The 20,453-nt window shown below is 40.2% G+C and overlaps 2 protein-coding genes across 3 annotated transcripts in view; one reads left to right on the top strand and one right to left on the bottom strand.

Annotated features, from left to right (window-relative positions):
• Window positions 1-499: 499 nt before the first annotated feature.
• On the top strand, window positions 500-20,052 carry LOC121858776 (1,5-anhydro-D-fructose reductase-like). The gene is made up of 9 exons (XM_042355408.1): window positions 500-726; window positions 1,029-1,193; window positions 1,302-1,419; window positions 3,573-3,673; window positions 4,370-4,442; window positions 4,962-5,100; window positions 6,066-6,225; window positions 9,510-9,610; window positions 20,011-20,052. Exons 1-9 carry the CDS (start codon window positions 607-609, stop codon window positions 20,027-20,029), a joined length of 996 nt encoding a protein of 331 aa, XP_042211342.1. The 5' UTR covers window positions 500-606; the 3' UTR covers window positions 20,030-20,052.
• LOC121858775 overlaps window positions 8,364-20,453 on the bottom strand; it is a 64,007-nt gene continuing 51,917 nt past the window's right edge. The window contains exons 35-36 of one of the 2 annotated variants that reach the window (XR_006087509.1): window positions 8,718-8,880; window positions 8,364-8,438 (exon numbers count right to left, since the gene is read on the bottom strand). The gene's annotated coding sequence lies outside the window, so the exon portion shown is untranslated. The remainder of the gene's footprint in view (window positions 8,439-8,717; window positions 8,881-20,453) is intronic. The other variant, XR_006087508.1, reaches the window with a different exon arrangement.

The following is a 20,453-nucleotide window of genomic DNA, read 5'->3' as shown; positions in this document are numbered from 1 at the left end:
TACAACTACTTCATCGTTAACTACAACTAAATCATCATTAACTATAACTAAATCATCATTAACTACAAAGGCCAAAGGCTTCCAGATGTCTCCAGCAGTGTTCCAAGAATCTTGAAGGAGACTGTACAGTACCTGACCTTCATCCAAACCCCTGCCTTCCCCTCCATCTCTCCTTCTCGTTATATTTTCCTTGTGTCATTTTAGTCCTACAGCTCAGAGAAACAGCAATACACTTCCATAAACTTGATAAAATTAAAAAGTTTCTCTGCCATTCTCCCACCAATGTCACCCCTTCCCTAGTGCCAGCTTGTCTTTAAAACACCCCGTATTAACAAACAAGTAAAATATTTCTCTAGTTCCTTATATTAAACGTAAATTCTAGTATTAATTCCACTGGTTAATAACGCAGATTTTGGTATTTTATTTGGAATATTTATATTTTAAATTACTTCTAAATCCGTGATAAAATTTAGGAGTTTATATAGAGGGAAAAAATTGGAATTTAGAGTCAGTTATCCGGCGACTGTGAGGGGAGAGTAGATTGACCTGTGAGGGGAGAGTAGATTGACCTGTGAGGGGAGAGTAGATTGACCTGTGAGGAGAGAGATGTATCGTTTTAATGGACTCTTCCGTGATCCCAGGAAGCATAAACCTGCATGGACGGGTGAAATAAGGCTAGATACTTCACATTTTTTGCCTCTTTTGGGATACAGCACTAAGATGAATGTAAAATATACTATGGTGGTTTTTGTAGTTTAAGAAATACTGTATAGATCTTGATATTGAGTTAAAAGTTTTGAGATAAAAATTGAGCATCGATGTAGATTATTTTGTGTATTTTAGGTTTGTTGTGTAAAGTGTATTAGTTTTAGGCTGGATTAGGTCTGATTAGCCCTATTCTGGTTAGGTTAGGTGTGGTTAGGTTAGGTATGGTTAGGTTTCGTTAGTTGTGTATGATTGGGGTATTTGAGTTTGTGGAAGTATCAGTACTGTATCGTCACTATACCACTGCTGCATCATTATTACAGGAGGATATTACACTTACAAGACGCAACGTGACCCACGCTGTCAACAGGAAAATTAGCTACATTGAGAGCGCTTACTCCCACAACTGTGAGAAGGTGATAGGCCAGATATATGAGAAGGCTTGGCTAAGAGGCTACAAGAGGAGGCAGTTCTTCGTTTCTAGTAAGGTGTGTGTGTGTGTGTGTGTGTGTGTGTGTGTGTGTGTGTGTGTGTATGAACACTTTCTCAGGTGCACACTAGCCATGGCCTTAACAAACTTAATATTTTTGTTTCAGGTGCCCATGATAGGATACGAGGGACATCTTGCGAGTAAATTTATGAAATTGTCAAGGAGAAACCTCGGCGTACAAGAGATGGATGCCTGCTTCGTGGAGGGGCCTGTGGGCTTACAAGGTGAGTGTGTGTGTGTGTGTGTTTGTGTGTGTGTGTGTTTGTGTGTATGTGTGTGTGTGTCTTCAGCTGTAGGGAACTGAAATTATTTACAAAGCTGCACGTATATCGAGCAGTGGTCCTCCCCACCCTGCTATATGGCAGCGAGACATGGCTCACATATAGGAGGCACCTTAAGGCACTTGAAAACTTTCACAAACTTAGTCTACGTTCCATCCTCCGAGTATTCTTGCTAACACCAACTGTAGGAGCATCGAGGCTACCATTATCCATGAACAACTACGTTGGACTGGCCATGTTACCCGCATGGACAACAGTAAACTGCCAAAGCAGCCACTTTGCAGTCACCTAATGAATAGTAAACGTAACACCAGCGGGCAACTGAAAAGTATAAGGATAGTCTTAAGACAAACCTGAAAAAGTGCCAAATCGACCCCCTCACCTGGGAGACGATTACTCCACATCGTAACGCTTGGAGGATCACCACACGAGAAGGTGTCAATAATTTCGAATTAGCCCGACTGCAAACCGAGGCAGACAAGCGCCAACGCCGGAAAGACGCTGCCACCGCCCCTCCCGCACTAGATGTAGCCCTCCCCGTATCGGCCTCTTTAGTCACCTCAAAATTCACCAATGAAGGTGACATCCCCAATAACTCATATCATTGTATCATAGCTTGATGATCGTCATACTTGATTCCGAGTGACAGCAAAGTAGTAGTACTAGTAGTAGTAGTAGTAGTAGTAGTAGTAGTAGTAGTAGTAGTAGTAGTAGTAGTAGTAGTATGTGTGTGTGTGTGTGTGTGCAATGGGGCGGATGCAGGGGGTCCTGGGGGTCTGGATTCCCCTTTTCATCAGAAAATTCCAATACTGTTCTTTAATGCAGTATTGTACTCTGGTGTTTTTGTATAGTAAAAAGTAATTACTATTGACCTCAGAATATATCCTAATACCAAGTAGTTATGGCTTTAAAATGGACTGGCCACGTTCCCCCACCTACAACTTCTTTTGATATTCCTGGATCCGTCCATATGTACTGTGCAGTATATATGCACACATGTAACTATAGGTACAGTACCATGTATACGCATCTACATATAAAGGTACTGTAGTTGTACACATAGGGGTTCAGGTACAGTTCAGATGAGACTTCAGGTATCATCTGATCTGTGATAGGGAAACCCTAACATAAGTTGAATTAATGTAAATCCAGAGTTTTTTAACATATTCAATGGGATAAATTCCTGGCCTGTCTGACACATGTATCACAGACAAAGTTAACCTTCAGTAACTAAATAAATAAATAAAAACTTCTCACCACATTCATAATAAGAAGCTCACTGTATAACAATATCTTACTTGGTCTCCAGAGACATAGTCTTCCTAGAAGCCTTGCCTTTCCCAGAGATGGGAGACTCGGCAGGACGCTTGTTAGCCAAAGTTACAGAGTTACTGTACACTGATCACTTCAGTCACCAAAGCAGAGCAAAATATGAATGATAGTGTTTTCCAATCACCAATAATAGCAAATATCACAGCGATAAATAACAATACCATTGGTTACATGAGTGAGGGCAGGTGTGATCACGTTACAACAAAGCACAGAAATGAGATTTGCAGGGTGGCCATCAGGCGGCGCTTGGGTAGGTGAACTGCTCAGATGATGGGAAAGTAGTTTTGTGGTAAATGGCCATCATGGGAGTGATAAGTGAAGGGAGAGAGACACTTCCCCAATCTTTACATTCTGCATCAGAGAGTTTAGCCTCCCGACAACTATCGTAATGTGGAATTTGCCTATCGTTAAGCGCAAGATGTGTGCTAAAACCTGACTAACGTTAACGTAGATTATCATAAATCGGGGGAAACCTGTACAATAATGTATAGGCAAAGGTAAACATACAAATACAGGTGCATAATACTACTACACATACAAGTACTGATACACAGGTAAGTACAGACAGTTACAGATGCAACAAGTAGATATATACAGTAGTACATGTACAGCACAGTGACACATATAAGCACAAATACATAAAGTACAAGAACGATAGACTAACAAAAGCACTAATGGTTAATGAGATCTTTATTAAATAAGTCATCAGGTTATTTACCAACTAGATAATCCACTACTTGTTATGTTTTATCTACTGTACACAGGCAAGGACTTAAACGATGTTTGTCCAGTGAATGAGAAAGGAGAGTGTATCCTTGATGAGGGTAGTGACTTCATCCGTGTGTGGCGCACCATGGAGGACCAGGTCAGTTCTCACCACTTATTATTAGCTACTGTTTCTAAAGTACAGTACTGGAAATACATAGTTGAAGTGCTGTACCTGGGAAGTGAAGGAGCCTTTCTGTTGTATTAGTGACTGATGACTGATCTACAAAGGGACTCTTCACCACTATATCCCTCAGCCACTCACACCAGAGAATGTGGTCAGTGTTTATTTTACATAATTACTGTACACTGTACTTTATCCTCTCTGTCACTTGTCAGCTTACTAGCCAGTTCTGTAATGAAAAGTCATGAACTCAAGGCTGTGGGGTGGCTGTCTGCTAACTCAAAATATCTCCACATGTCTTGAGCACAGTACAGTACAGTACAGTAATATCACGTTTAAATTGTCCCTTGGCCTTCTGTAGTATAAACGAAGCATTTGTATACATTTTCACCTCTTGGTAAGTGAGGTGTGTGTGTGAGTGCTAGCATCAGTTTGGTCCTCCTCTGGATGTTCCCAGTCAATTGGCAGTGCAGACTGAATGGACTCTTTTATATTAATGTTCTTCTTGTGATGTATGTTTATCTGCTCTCATATTATTATAAATACTTAAATAGGTTTGTAGTATTCACACTGGTATTCACAGTAATGGAAGGCTCCTTTGTGGTCACATGTTCTTCAGTGAACTAAATGATAAAAGTTTATATTTATATTAATGTTTACATTTGTCAACAGTTCTTGCTGAACCACACCAACTTCATTGGTCTCTGTAACTTCAACATCGACCAAATAAACACAATATGTCAATGTAAGTTGCTGCTTTTGTTGTTCTCATGAAAGACTAAGGATTTTATTCAGCTGAGGGAGCCCTTAGCAGCTAGGTGGCTAATGTGATAATACACTGTATGTCTTCGTCTTAAATTTCAGAATGTGAATTGTGTGTTGTAAGAATGTGGAACAATGAGTCACTGGTGCACATACAACAATGGGGGGAAAGTAAAATCTTTCTTTAAAAAATTTAAATCGAAGCTATTTTTGTAAATACATTTTCACCTACTGCACTTTAACCTCTTCTACAGTACTACCACAGTGAGACAGTGTACAGCAACTGGTTAAAGCTTTTCTAATAGAATTGAAAGTGAGTTCTTCTAACCTTACATTATACTGTACAGCACTAACATATTGAGAGATAGATAGATGTGTGTGTGTGTGTGTGTTGTACATGCCAAAGTTAAAAAAAGTAAAGTAATATATTCACATATATTTTGTTACCACGTTATTAAGGCTTTAAGAAACTGTTTATTTATATTGCTATACTGTTCCTCAGGGGCCAGGTTCCCACCACACATGGTTCAGATGGACATCAATGTATACAACATGCGCAAGGAAGAGAGGAGGATACTCAGGGAATGGCGTATCAAGATTATAGCTACACACATCTTTGGCTCTCCCACCTTCATCCCCACGTGAGTCTTATTTACTGTAATTAGCACTGATGTTACACTCTCCACATGAGTCTTATAACACCAGTATACAACACTCCCCCACATGAGTCTTATAACACCAGTATACAACACTCCCCCACATGAGTCTTATAACACCAGTATACAACACTCCCCCACATGAGTCTTATAACACTCCCCCACACGAGTCTTACAACACTCCCCCACATGAGTCTTATAACACCAGTATACAACACTCCCCCACATGAGTCTTATAACACCAGTATACAACACTCCCCCACATGAGTCTTATAACACCAGTATGATGCCCTTCACACCTTGTAATCATCCAGCAAGTCCTGTCCTGTACTGTACCCTGTCATGCATAACCACGTACTTAAACGCACAGAAGTGGTTCCCAGTGAAGGAGAACAGCACTGTGCTCCCTCTGCCTCACTCATAAACAGTTTTAGTTAAGTACAGCAGGTATTATAGTGTACCCTCCTAAGGTTTATATACTGTACCCCCAGTATTACCCCTCAACATCCTTCAGGAGTCACAAAACATCTTCACGTTACATACACACACTAATACATTACGTACGTACAACTGGTCTCTCTTCACTAACACAGTTCAGTATAACTAAGTGTTGTTTGGACAGTTGTTAATACTCTCTATCAGTGACTGTTCTATAGACGCTGCATTTCATCTTCATCTATTTGCTTACTCTTCGTCTTGAATTTTTAAGTTACGCTTTGTTTACTGGAGCAATACCCAGATCACGCAAATGTATACTTAATGGCTCCATAACTAAGGTCAGGGGTCAGTTGGGTATTTATCTTGTTAAGGATAAATCTTTAACATTATCCCCATCTTGTTCTGGGTACTGAACTAGTTAGTATCTTTCAACTTTTTACTTTTATCCCCTTCATCACTGATTGGCTCGTTAGCCACTTGGGTGGTCGGTCACGTCTCTGTGTTTCTTTCAGGAAGGACCGCCCAGTGTTGAGGAAACATCCCACAGTGATGAAGCTTGCCTCTGACCATGGAGTGGTGGCCAATGTCATATTAGTGAAGTTCCTCACCCAGCAGAATATTGTCTGCATGCTCCCTGGTTGTTCCAGAGATGAACAGGACCAGATCTATGCTGTATGTACCTCCTGGCTAATGTAGTTCTGTGTTTCTTTGCATTGTACTGTGAAACCTCATTCTAACAAACGATATAAAGAGGGAAGTCCAATTATATCGAGAGTTCGCTAGATGTGAAACACCCCATCTAATGGATTATTCGGAGAAACAAGTCCGTTATATAAAGGTTTCACTGTACTAAATAATAGTAGTTTTTATCCCAAAGTGACTGATATTTCCATGTTGAGGTCATCATCAGGTCAGAGTGCACCTGACCTCATTCAATAAAACAGCCAAAGAGGTGGGTAGAAACTGACTCACCTTGGGTTTCGGAGAAGTGTCCTAGCATAGATCAGAAACTTTCTGCATGACCGCAAATAGTGTGTGGTGATAAATGGTACAAAATCGTCATGCGTATCTGTGATTAGCGGGGTACCACACTACCACAGGGCAGTGTATTGGGCTCGTTGTTGTTTGTACGTTTCATTAATGACATGACTGAAGCTATACACTCCTCCATACAAATGTTTGCAGACGATGCTGAGTTATTTAGGGAAATTAAGAAGTAAACAGACTGTGAAGAGCTGCAGAAAGATCTCTATGAGCTTCAAGAATGGTCGAGGAAATGGCTGCTAAGATTCAATGTTACAAAGTGCAAAAGGATGCACCTGGGTCGCACAAATAGTAAGGAGGCATATCACATGTTCCAACAGGACAAAGAGACTGCATTAATTGAGACCGAATGTGAAAAACTAGGTGTGTATGTTAATAATGAACTTAAGTTCTTGGGCCATTGTGAGAAGAAGGTGAATCAGGCAACAAAACTAGTAGGTCTTATAAGACGGTCATTTAGATATCTGGATGGTCCATCACTCATCACGATCTTCATGATTAAAAATGTCATCATGATCTTCTGATTAAAAATGTCCAACGGAGGGCCTTCAGACTGGTACCTACTCTACTGAACCTCAGTAACCCAGAGAAACTGAGTGTCTGCAACTACCTAGCTTATACTACAGAAGGGCGAGGGGTGTCCTAATCGAAGTGTATAGACACCTCAGGGGGCACTACTCAGTCGAATGTACATACCTGGAGCTAGCAGAGATCCGCCCCACAAGGAGTCACACCCTATGGGAAAAAGGCCTACTGTATACTGCACCTTTTTTTTTTTTTTTTACTGAAATCTGCCAGTGTCTGTCACTCTGATGTCAGTTTAAAGTGTAATGTTGAGGATAATAATTTATCCCTCAGCGAAGGATCCGTTTTTGTTCAGGAGCAGATCCAGGGGAGGTGTCCTGGGGGTTTGGACCCACTACCCCCCTTATCATCAGAAAATTCCAATACATTTTCTTTAATGCAGTAATGTACTCAGGCATTTTTGTTAAGTAAGAAGTAATTACTACTGACTTTAGAATACTTCTTAATATCAAGTGTACATGGCTTCGAAATGATCTCAAAATACCCATAATATTGGTCAGATTTAAAAAAAAAAATATGGGGGCTTACAGCACCTCCCCCCAAGCTGGGTGGGCTTGCTGTGTTTGCCATGTTCCTCCAACCACAACTTCTTAGACCCCCCCCCTTTTGATATTCCTGGATCTGCCTCTGTTGTTGCTGTAATGGAGGATATGTTGGGCATTATATCTTTACCTTGATAAATATTCCTATCAACTTTCATCAACTTCTAAATTTAAAGGTTCATATCCCCTGTGTGTGTGTGTGTGTGTGTGTGTGAACATAAGAACTTTAGAAACATTAAAGAATTCGGATGTGTCAGGAAGTTTACCTCCCCAACTCACCTCTATAAGTTGTGTTCATGAATTAAAGCTATGACAATGGTTTCCTGGACTTGAGGCACATTATGAACATGTTCTCTATAAACACTCATGCACACACACACAAACATATTACCAAGCTAACTCCGAGGTAATGATGTTACTTCCCTCATGTCTTATTACACTTACTGTTGTGACACCTGTATACAGTACTTGTGTTAAGAAGAAAGCAGTGCAGTAGGTAGGTAAGCCTTCCTCACAAGGATATTTGTTGTTTTGCCTGTTTTTCTTCTTAGCGACACAGTTTGTCCAATAAATAGCTTAAGAATGTTAGGAAGAGGTCAGTTTACTCTTACTGTATATATCAAAGAGCTTGAGACTTACCATAGATCTGAAGGTAGGAGGAGCGGAGCTGGGGTGGATGAAGGAGTAAGAGTCGAGTCCCTGGAGAAATAGAGACTGGGAGGATTAATTAAGACAGGCCATGGTGACCAGCCTCTAGATCTGTGAATGGATGGCATCTACATTAATCTATTATTCTTGGTCACTCTTTTTAAGTCCAGTGAAAGGTTGGAGGTTGTCCTTTTGTGCACTGATTCTCCCCCCTCCCTGTCCCCCAGGGCATTCTTAGCCAAATATTTTTGTTTTTGCTGTATTTTGGAAAATACTCTAACAGGTCTATGTATATTGTGAAGTGCTGAACATGGAAAAATAACGAAAAAAAAAATCTATACTCACCCTGTGGCATATGGCAGAACTGTTAGGTGTTGTAGGGCTGGCTGAAGGGGAGGGAGGGTCCTGAAGGAGGGCGAGTCCTGGAGATGCATGCGTGAGCAGACTGAAAGCGCCGCTACAAAATCACGAGCAGGCGCCTCACGAATTGTGGCCAATCAAGTCACACCTTCCACCAGAAACAAATCTTGCCATTTTCATTAAAAAATCCCAATTAAGGAAAAATCAAATGAAGGCTTTAGTGTGTAAGAGACAGGCATGCATAGTTCTCATACAAAGGTTAAAGCAGTGGTTAGGGAGATAGTGGTAGTAGTAGAGCTGGGCCACTCTGTCTCAGTCAGTACTGGTCAAACAAATCTAAAAGAATGGGCTAGAAAGTTCAAGTGGTATTTGTTATTATTTATGGCAACTGTAGTTTTTATGATGATGACACATTAATGACGAGCATCATGGATAAATAGATGAAAATTTAAAGAGAGAAGCATAATGGAACTTCCTCTACAGTATTATTATTATTAATGGCCACTCTAGCATAGTAAGAATGAGCTGACAAAGGTGCATCATTATATTAACCAGCTGTGTCTTGTTATGTACTGTACAGTATTTTTTATTCTTCCAGGTAAAACTTTCTTGTACTTTACATATCTAGATAGATACAGGGGTATTTATAATATTAATTAGGATAAAAGATAATTGAAATTTCAATATATCGGATAGGCCTTAATTCCCACCCCAAATAGTCTGATATACGTAGTGAGGTTCTATTAGTTTGAGACAGTAATCCTGACGTATTTTCAGAATATCACAAAGTTCCAGCTGAGTTACGAGGAAATGGTGATGCTCAACAAGCTGGACACAGAGGGTGCTGCGAGACTCATGGATTTCCCTGACTACAAAGGGTAACATTAAAGAACCACCTCTTATTATATCACAGTGCGAGAGAGTAAACAGTTAACCTCAGACGTACAGTATTATATAGCATTAACCATAGAGGAGCCTTTTAAACCTTGGATATACTGTAGCTTATTGAAGCTTTTTCATCATTGGTGAAGGAATGTTGATCAAACACACACACTACTGTATAAGGTCGTGTTTTCTTTCATGTATTTTCTTATTAATTTATCCCATTGTGGTTAACGTTTAAACTCTTCTACCTTTTTCCTTCATTCTTTTTCTTATTTCATCCAGTATAAATAGTAGTTATAGTTTAGTTATGTTACTTCATAACCTCTGACCTTTGGTAGCGTGGCTCGAGGGTTATGACACGTGGGTACATTGTAATTCTGGTATCAAACAATGGGAAAGAATGACGGGATATAACATACAAATAAAATGGTTTATTAGAATGAAGTTATATTTTATGAAAAAATTCAGTAATACTCAACAACAGGGGTCAACTCCCTGGCTTTACTTATTTTGTACTGTTAAACTTAGGTACATTCTCCACTTACACCATGACTGGGTGTACATTTACAAGAACACACAACAATACTCTTATATAGCACTTTTGAGCAGCATTAGGTTAAGTGGTGATGATGCCAGTTACAGTACCAACACTAATACTTTAACATCACCAGAATTAGTAGCTTCTCTCCTCTACTGTGATACATTTGCCAACAAGCAAAGTGGTGGTCAACCTATTCTTACTGACTCCAAACACTCAGACATTTCAGGTGAATACATACAGGTGTACTCGGAGGAATAACACAGCCACAACATAGCCCTACTGAATGGTGGACTCATCCCTAATAATCATGGGGCTGGTGGTGTTTGCTCGGCCTGTGAGATCAACAAGCTGGACAGTAAATGCATCAGGTGAACTGCTGGCCAGTTGACTAGGCCCCAGAGGAGGTGGTTAGTTCCTGACGCTCGTGTTCACGAATTTACCCGAGTGGGTGGAGGGGTTTCAGACGCTGGACTGTTTGTTGACATGAACGTCAACGTTTCAAAAGGACGCTAAGGGCGTAAGAATAGTTAACTTAAAACACATCAGTTACGTTACTGTATCACTTGCATATTAAAACTATTAACTCAGTCAAAATCACTTAATGTGGCGAGGTATAACATATAGCTGGACATTACATGTGGGTGGAGGAGTTTCAGAGGCTGGACTGAGGCCCAGGAGCGTCAGTGTCCCGCACTCCTCCTCCTTCGCCCAGCTCCGAGCTCCACTCACCCAACTATTTCAACGAACTCCGTCACTGTACACTTTGATGTGTGAAACGAGACTACGAACTTATTTCAGTTTTCTAAGATTCCCTTTTCAAACTACGCTCTGACTGAGCTGTCGAAGGCAAGAATTAAATTGATTTCAAGGTTCAGGATGGCAGTCCCTGATGGACGGAGCCTAAGACAAGCAGTATCAGGTTACCCCTGTCAGATTCTCAAAGATACCTGGTCTGACAGTTCCCTTCAGGTTAATTAATTACTTTCGTAATTGTAAGATTGTGAAATGGAGTACAGTACCATCGTACGATATGTTTTCCCATGGTTGAGGTGGGAGCTTGTCTGTGGCAGCGCCCAGTTGCGAGTCACCAGCTGACGCTGTGAGAATAAAGTCTACAAAGAACGTGGTCTATTGTTCAAACCTCTCACAGTAATTAACACCCTTACAACAATTTCACATATGAACATCAGATTCTCTGATGTTCATATGTGAAAAAGGTGACTTCAGCCTTGGTCAACAATCACTGATATCTCTAGGGCCGACGTCAATGATACCTCATTCTCACTGCAGATTCTACCCTGACTTATATTGACAATTATGCTAACAGTAAATACAATTGAAGCTTTCAACATCAGTCACAACGGATCTTGAATGCTTCATCTGCAATCAGACTGTCATGGTCACGTTGACTGCTAGTCTGTTTTAACACTAATGATTCTTATTATACTCCACGACCGCAGAACAGGAGAGGGTAGCTGGTTAGCTATCCCCTAGAAGAAGCGTGTTTTTCCCCGTCGACGCTTACACTCATGATCCCTCCCAGTAAATCCTGCCTTCGAACACAGTTTTCAATACGTTTTTTCCATTCTCTCCTGAAAAGCTCAATCTTGAATTAGTCTGTGTAAATCAACTCAAGTAATTTGCCAGACCTTTGTCAACTGAGGGTCATCTTTGAATGAGTAACAGTTAGTTTGTTTGTAATTTCCGTCATTGCGTAAGAAGCGATCGCTGGCAACTCACGAGTATATAAATCAGTGCGAGGAGGAGAAAGAGCCTCCCTCTCTCCTCACGTCAACTTCGTTGTCCTACAGAATCCAGGGTGTCCTCTGAACACCCCATCGGCTGCTGAGCCGGTGGGTAACCAGCAGGGATCAGTATATGCATTGATGTCGGTGATTCAACATGATTGAGACGGCAGGTCCGCCTTGTGAGCTAGACCCCAGACTCGCCATGTGTCTGGCTACCACCGATCACAGCAACGGTCGTGAGCCCCAGTGTACTACCCTGGGATGCTCCCTGGAAGTTATGGCCCGCAGTGTTTGATGTATATGCTTGGGGATAATTAATTGGAAATAATTATCCCATGTTGGGTAGTGGACCCTTGTATTTGTTGGTTTCAGTAATAACATGTTGTGTGTTGTGAGTGCATCTCACTGTCAACAGTTAGTGAAGTACCATCTGTAAGTTGGCCATGTATGTAATGAAATGTATCACCAGTAATGTGGGTGAAGTAAAAACCCACTGGGATTGGCGGTTGAGAGGAGCCAAGGAGTTGTCATGTAACTATGTATTGTGAGTAGGGCCAAGGAACTGGTCCTGCTATGTAATGTAAAGTAACACCAGTAAGGGTGTGAGTAATAAGAGTGTAATATCTGAGTAACTTGCAGAGGAGTAAAATTAAGAAAATAAGTGAATAAGAAAATACTGAGTTTGCAGTTGAGTAAGCGAGGAGTTGCACCTTGAAGTTATATGTTAATAATATCTCTTTTTCCCTTTGACTTCATATTAATAAACCTGTTCTTAGAGTATTTTAGGAGTATTCATTTTTCCCACATTAGTTCACCTTTATTTCCGTCCAAGTGACCCTGATATCAGAATTACAATACCCATGTGCCTTAGACCCTCGCCATGCTACCAAAAAGAACTAAGGTTATGCAGTAACCATTGAAGTAAGTAGAAAGAACAATTGAATTGAAGAACTAAGACAAGAGAAGTAAGAGTAAAAGATAAGGCAGAGTATGAGTAGAGAGAAACAACCGCCGTTACAAGGCATCTCTAAGTTGACGCACAGCAAGGGCGTTCTCTTACCAATTCAAATGCATGAACACCCTGTGCGGAATTTAGGAATACCTGAGTTTCTTCGGTAATGCGACATAGAAAACGCAGGACTCAGATCTCCTACAGTGGTTAGAGAACGAATGTTTCAACTGGGAGACTCAAAAGGTTTACAGGTTTTGTGGGCGTGGAACATAATATGAATTATTTGGTTTTAACAAACCAGCCATGTCATTTATTAAGGGGGGTTACACGCTGCCACCATTACGGGCAGCGGACTCAACCACCGAGGCCACCCTAATATTCTTATCTCATACTTCTCTCTGTCTTATTTCCTTCATTGGTTCTGTCTACATATTTCAGTTCATGGTTACTACATAACCTCAGTTCTTTTGGTAGCATGGCGAGGGCAGGCACGTGGGTACTGTAATTCTGGTATGAAGGTCACTTGGACAAAAATAAAGGTGGATACCGAGGTGAAATGAATACCCCTAATATACTCTAAGAAAAGGTTTATTAATATGAAATCATTATGACCATGACAACTGAACAAGATAATGTTCACCTCGTTGTGTTTGCCATAAAAATTTATAAGGTTTACTGTACTGTACTGTACTGTACTGTGCTCTACTTTATACTCTTCGCTGATCAAACACTTGTTTGTCAAAATTAATTTTCAAGGTACAGTACATTGAGTACAGTGTATTGTATATTTTTATGAAAAATATTGTTGAAAATATCACAGTATACATTACTTTTATTTTATGAAAACTATCATGTTATTATCTGGTAGTTTCTCATTGCTATGATTTTATGATACACAACCATATTTTTTCTGAACAAGAGTGATAGTAATTTTTATTTACACTGTCTTATACAGATGCCAGGCACATCCAGAATTTCCATTCAGATATGATGTGCTTACAGACGGCTTCACACATGATCTGTGGGAAAGACCACCACCTGGCAGTTTTAAGTTTAGAGGAAGAAAAACAAAATTTTTCAAAGGCTGGAAGAAATGGAATCTTGGACCTCTAGCTAGACCTGTTGATGAGGAGGAGGAGGAGGATGATGATACAAGCTCTAAAACAATGACCCTAAGGGAAGCCAAGAAAACAGCCCCTTCACTTAGCAATGCGAACATAAATGAATGGCCTCAGTTGGACATAGGAGATGAGGACACAAGAGGTAATACCTGGTTTATAAGGAAACAGACCACAAGTTATGATGCTTAGTGACAAACCACTAATGATGCTGACCCTCATACATCCATACAAGATCTCACATATGACTGAAAATAACACAAAAGAAACAGTTGGTGAAAAATAAATGCCTATACATACATATATTATGTTCAAAACTCATACCATTCATTATATGTAGAGAGACTAGGTGTAAGTAAGGTGAAAAACGAAGTTTCATCAAGGATTATACAACACAACAGTCTGTACTCATCCATAATGTTCTGAACCTACAAAGAGATGCAAAAATTATTACTGTACATAAAATCTGACTGTACAGTACACATAAATACCATTAGTGTTGGCATTACCCTACATATACCATGTGTATGTTAAAAATATAGATCAAAATAGCTGTTCATTAACATTGACCGTAACAGCTTTCTGATCTTATTTTAGCATATCATTTACACACGACCCAAAAAGGATACAGTACAGTACATGTAATTGTGTTAGAGCCCCAAGGATGTTGAATTAGTGAGGTTTGAGTGTACAGTACTAACTATTATTCAGTAATTTCTAACGGAGTATTTTTCTGTAGATGAAAGGATCACATTTCTTTATTTATTAAGAACATTTGTGACATTAATGTTCAGATGGTTTATTACTCCTTTACACTTTCTCTTGTTTGTTTGACATTATTTTTTATTAGTTGTTTACGGTAATTATATTCTGTTTATAATACACTACTGTCTATCTCTGCACCCAGTATTATTGGTGGTTGTCTGTCGGTGTATATTTCTTCTGTCACACGAGGAATTGAAATTTTTTGTTACCCCATTAAATTATAAGTACGTAAACTCTGTATAATTGTTACACGGAAATAATGACATGTTTTTATTTGTCCTTTTTTGTATTTTGTTTTTAGTATCATGAATTAAGTTTTGTACATTAATACAGTATACTTGAGTAATGATCATATGTCTGTATTATCAGGGGAACACTACAGTTGTATCTACTTTACTGTACTATAGTATTATACGGTAATACTATTTTACAGATGACCAAAAATGCATATCAATGTAAACACCACAAGTAAATAAATAGCCAGAATATGAGAAAACATATTTAAAATAAACCAATATTTTTACTTTTTACTTTTATCCTCTTCACCACTGATTGGCTCGTTAGCCGCTTGGGCGATCGGTCACGTCGCTGTTACGCATTGTTGGCAAGTACTGGGCATGCACCGGCTCCTGAATGTACCTGAACCTGCTCCAGTGAACTTGAATCCCCATAAATCTTTACAGTCCCTAATGGTCGCCCAAACTAGAGGTGGCCATGCTGAGTGAGACAGCCCAGTGGCGTATCTAGGCTCCCTCCATTGTTATTGATAGTCTTAAGAGATATTTTGGAGGCCAGTACTTTTCTCGCTTCCACAGATTAAACTGGCAGCCTATTCCTTAGGTCCACCCCCCCCTCCGTGTGAGGAAGTGTTTCTTTATATTCGTCCTGCACATGGGTCAGCTCGGATAAGCCGGCACCCACGGGCAGTCACACTTATAATCTCACATCGAAAGGACGTGATTAAACGGTCTCTTTACATAGCCGCCGTCCTCTCTCTTCACACTCATAAATAGTGGAAGTTACGGTTGATTTACACTCAGGAATTGTATCAACAGCAGTTCCTTAATAAAAGGAAGAAACAGACAATTGGGTTTCGCTACTCTAACCCAATAGAATATAAATGTACCAGCCTGGTTAACTTCGACAGAACCTATAATTAACCAGCTAGAACATTTGCAAGAGCCAGAAACCAAGCAAAGGCAGAGTGTAGAAGGGCTGAAAAGGAGTTCCAAAGGCTGGATACAAGCGAGGCCAAGTCAAACCCAAAGGCATTTTACTGCAATGCAAAGTTAAAATTAAAAACGTGAGTAGGAGTATCAGACCTGAGGCTTGAAGATGGTAGTTACGTAGATTCTGACCAGGATAAAGCTGAGGCATTGAACAGCTTCTTTTCCTCGGTGTTCACAAGAGAGGATGCAATTAACCTTCCTGCGTTTGAGGACAGACGGTTCGACACAGCACTGACCCACATTGTGTTCACAAAAGAGGGTATTAGAAATAAACTGTCCAGGTCCATAAGAGTCCTGGACCTGACATGGTGCATCCCAGAGTGCTAAGAGAGTTGTGCAACGAGCTTGCCGAGCCCCTGATGATTCTGTTTTGTAAATGCCTGGATGAACAAAAGGTCCCCAGTGAATGGAAAGTGGCTTATGCGAGTCCTATCTTCAAGAAGGGTGATCGTCACTCCACGAACGACTATAGACCGGTGAGCCTGACCAGCATAATATGTAAAGTACTTGAGAGTATTATCAGAGATGTCGCGGTGGAACATCTACTACGAAACAACCTTGTAAAGGATTGCCAACACGGTTTTATGCCGGGGCGCTCCTGCTTAACACAATTGCTTAAGATATTGGATATTTGGACCCATACTCTGGAATGGGGTGGTAATATCGACAATATTTACCTAGATTTTGCCAAGGCTTTCGACATTGTACCCCATGAAAGGCTGAAAATCAAACTGGAAGGGTACGGAATTCGGGGAAATGTCCTAGCGTGGATAGAAGACTTTCAACATGACCGCAAGCAGTGTGTGGTGATTAATGGGACGAAATCATCATCAGTACCTGTCACAAGTGGGGTACCACAGGGCAGTGTATTGGGCCCACTGCAGTTTGTTTGTTTGTTTCATAAATGACATGTCTGACGTTGTACACTCCTCCATACAAGTGTTTGCCGATGACGCCAAGTTATTTCGGGAAATCAAGAACCAAGCGGACTGTGAAGAGCTGCAAAAGGACCTCTGTGGGGTCCAAGAATGGTTGAAGAAATGGCTGCTGAGATTCAATGTCACGAAGTGTAAGAGGATGCACCTGGGGCGTACCAACGGTAAGGGGGCGTATCTTATGTCCCAAAGGGATGAAGAAACTGCACTATTTGAAACTGATTATGAGAAGGACCTAGGAGTGTATGTTGACAATGAGCTGAAGTTCTCGGGCCATTGCGAGAAGAAGGTAAATCAGGCAAATAAATTATTGGGTCTTACAAGAAGGTCGTTCAGATATCTCGACGGTCCGTCCCTCGTAACGATCTTCAAGAGTGAAGTGCTTCCCCATCTGGAGTACTGTCACCCCGTCTGGGCCCCGAAATATGCTAGGGACTGTCAGTTGGTTGAAAGTGTTCAAAGGAGGGCCACCAGACTGGTGCCTGCACTTTGGCACCTCAGCTACCCTGAGAGATTGGAGCGCCTGAACTTGCCTAGCTTAACTACAGACGGGCAAGGGGTGACCCAATTGAGGTGTGTAAGCATCTCAAGGGACACTACTCAGTCGAGTGTCCTTACTTGGAGCTGGCAGATGTTCGCCCCACAAGGGGTCACAGCTCAAGATTGAAGAAGCCGCAAGTCCAGAAAACTGTGAGGGCAAACTTTTTCGGAGTGAGGGTTGTAAACTCTTTCAAGACAAGACTTGACCAACACTGGAGCGGGTTCAGGTACATTCAGGTGTCATGGTCACATTAACTGCTGGTCTGTTTTAAACCTGTTGATTCTTATTATACTTCACACCCGCAAAACATCCCTTGGAAGAAACACGTTTCACACCAAGGATCCCTCCGTAAGTCCCGCCTTGTGAACACCGTTGTCAATATGTATATTCCACTTTCTACTGACAAGCTCAATCTTGAATTAATTTATGTAAATCAACTTTAGTAATTCGCCAGACCCATGTCAACTGAGGGTCATCTTTGAATGTGTAACAGTGGGTTTGCATGTAATTTTTGTCATTGCGTGAGTAGCCAGCCTCTGGCAACTCACGGGTATAAAAACCCATGGCGTGGAGGGAGCGTCCTTCCCGTGACGCCCTACATTTGTTCTCAGGTATGTAAGCATGTGTTCCCCGCTGATATAGCCATTCAGTTTGACTTAGTCAATTTTGTGAGTATCAGTGTTCATGTTGTATTAGTGCAATTGTCATTTACTCAGTGTAAGAATTACTAGTAACGTAAATGTCGTCTGACGTTGCGAGACGAAAGATTTGTTGTGAATGAGTCATCACCGTCCTCCCCGTAACGCTTCTCTATTTGTCTCAGATCCAGTGTGTGGGTTATTTGAACACCCCACCGGCTGCCCGGAGTCGGTGGATACCTAACAGTTAGCTATATTGGACGATGTCACCGATTCGGCAGGATTAAACTGCTCCACTCACATCGTGGGGCTGGACCCCAGACCCGCCACGTGTCGGAGTACAACCGGCCACAGCAGCGGCCGTCAGTTGTTGAGTGTTCTACCCTGGGACACTCCTGGCAGTTATATGGTCCACAGTGTTTGTTGTATTTGTTTGGGGATAATTATCTGGAATATAATTATCCCATGTTGGGAAGTGAACCCATGTAACTTGTTTGTATCAGTAATCACGTGTTGTGTGTTGTGGGTGCATCTCATATGTACTAACAACAGTCTAGTGAAGGTATCAGATGTAAGTTTGTCTGGTAATGTAATGTACTGCCATATAACACGAGTAATGTGTGAGAAGTAAAAGTATCCCCTTGGAATGGCAGTTGTGAGTAAAGCCAAGGAGTTGATCATGGTGACTGTTAATGTTACGTAACACCAGTAAGGTTGTGAGAAGTAAGAGTACAGTATCTAAGTGAATTGCAGTTGAGTTAAGCCAAGGGTTGAACCTTGGAGTTGTATATTAATGACATCTTTTTCCCTACTTTGATTTCATATTAATAAACCATTTCTTAAGAGTACATTAGGGGTATTCATTTCACCTCAGTATTTACCTTTATTTTGTCCAAGTGACCTTGATCCCAGAGTTACAGTACCCACGTGCCTGCCCTCGCCATGCTACCAAAAGAACTGAGGTTATGTAGTAACCATAAACTGAAATATATAGACAGAACAATTGAAGGAAATATGACAGAGAGAAGTTGAAATAAGTATAAGGGTGGAAGAAAATCCCCGGTGGTTCAGCAGGAAAGTAGAAGTAGTGGAGATCCGCCGCCCTTACACTGGTGGCACAGCGTGCCCCCACCCTTACACAGGAGCCGGTGCATGCCCAGTACTTGCCTACAGTGCGTAACATAGACGTGACCGATCGCCCAAGCGGCTAACGAGCCGATCAGTGGTGAAGAAGATAAAAGTAAAAGTTAATTTACACGAATTAATTTATTTCCACTGAGGATAATTACATACACCAACAATTTACAATCAATTTATTTCTAACTACTGTACCAGGTTAATTACACGAGATATTCTGTCAATTGTTTATGTTATACAAATTCATGTTGATTTCGAATGTGCAGTATATAGATGTGCAGATATAACATTGTACACAAACAGTACAGGTATAGAAACAATACTATATATATATATATATATATATATATATATATATATATATATATATATATATATATATATATATATATATATATATATATATATATATATATATATATATATATATATATATATATATATATATATATATATATATATATATATATATATATATATATATATATATATATATATATATATATATATATATATATATATATATATGCAAAAAAATCACTGTAGGTGCGCGTGATCCAGGTATATGGTGATAACTACAAGGAAAAAGAAAACTAAGTTTTTACTCACCCCCTGAAGATGTGAATTACACGAAAGCGCTTGGGAACTTCGTGTTTTCTTTTCCTTGTGGTTATCAGCATATATATATATAATAATTATTAGTCTAGTCTTACATATAAAAAATCTCACAACTACAATTAGTAAGTTTATGTACATGCCTTTATTAATTCCTTATATTGTATCATTCAGGGACATCTGTTTTACCTGAGCCCCAGTGAACCCCAAGATGATACTTCACTGAACCCCAATGATACCTCAGTGAACTATAGTGACAATGGTGATAATAAGAATCTACAGTGAAACCTCTATTTAACGGACTATATGGAAATGAAAGTGTTATATCAGGGTCCGTTATATAAGACACACCAACCTAGCGAAACTATATGGAGATAATAGTCCGTTATATCGAGGGTCTGTTAGATGTGAAAACTCCCATTTAACAGATTATACGGAGAGAGAAGTCCGTTATAACGAGATTTCACTGTATATCATAGTGATTTCTATTTATTATTGCTGAAAAAAAAGTTAATTCAAGGTATCACTTAATATCATCACTATTTCCTCCCACATCTTTTAATAAGCTGTCAACAGGTTTATAAATACAGTCCTCAAATGTGTGTTATTCTCAGGTT

This window comes from Homarus americanus, unplaced genomic scaffold, assembly GCF_018991925.1.
Source record: "Homarus americanus isolate GMGI-L3 unplaced genomic scaffold, GMGI_Hamer_2.0 scaffold39618, whole genome shotgun sequence".
NCBI classification, from domain to species: Eukaryota; Metazoa; Arthropoda; class Malacostraca; order Decapoda; family Nephropidae; genus Homarus; species Homarus americanus.
Note: the sequence above shows the minus strand (reverse complement) of the source record. Positions and strands in the feature narration are given on the sequence as shown.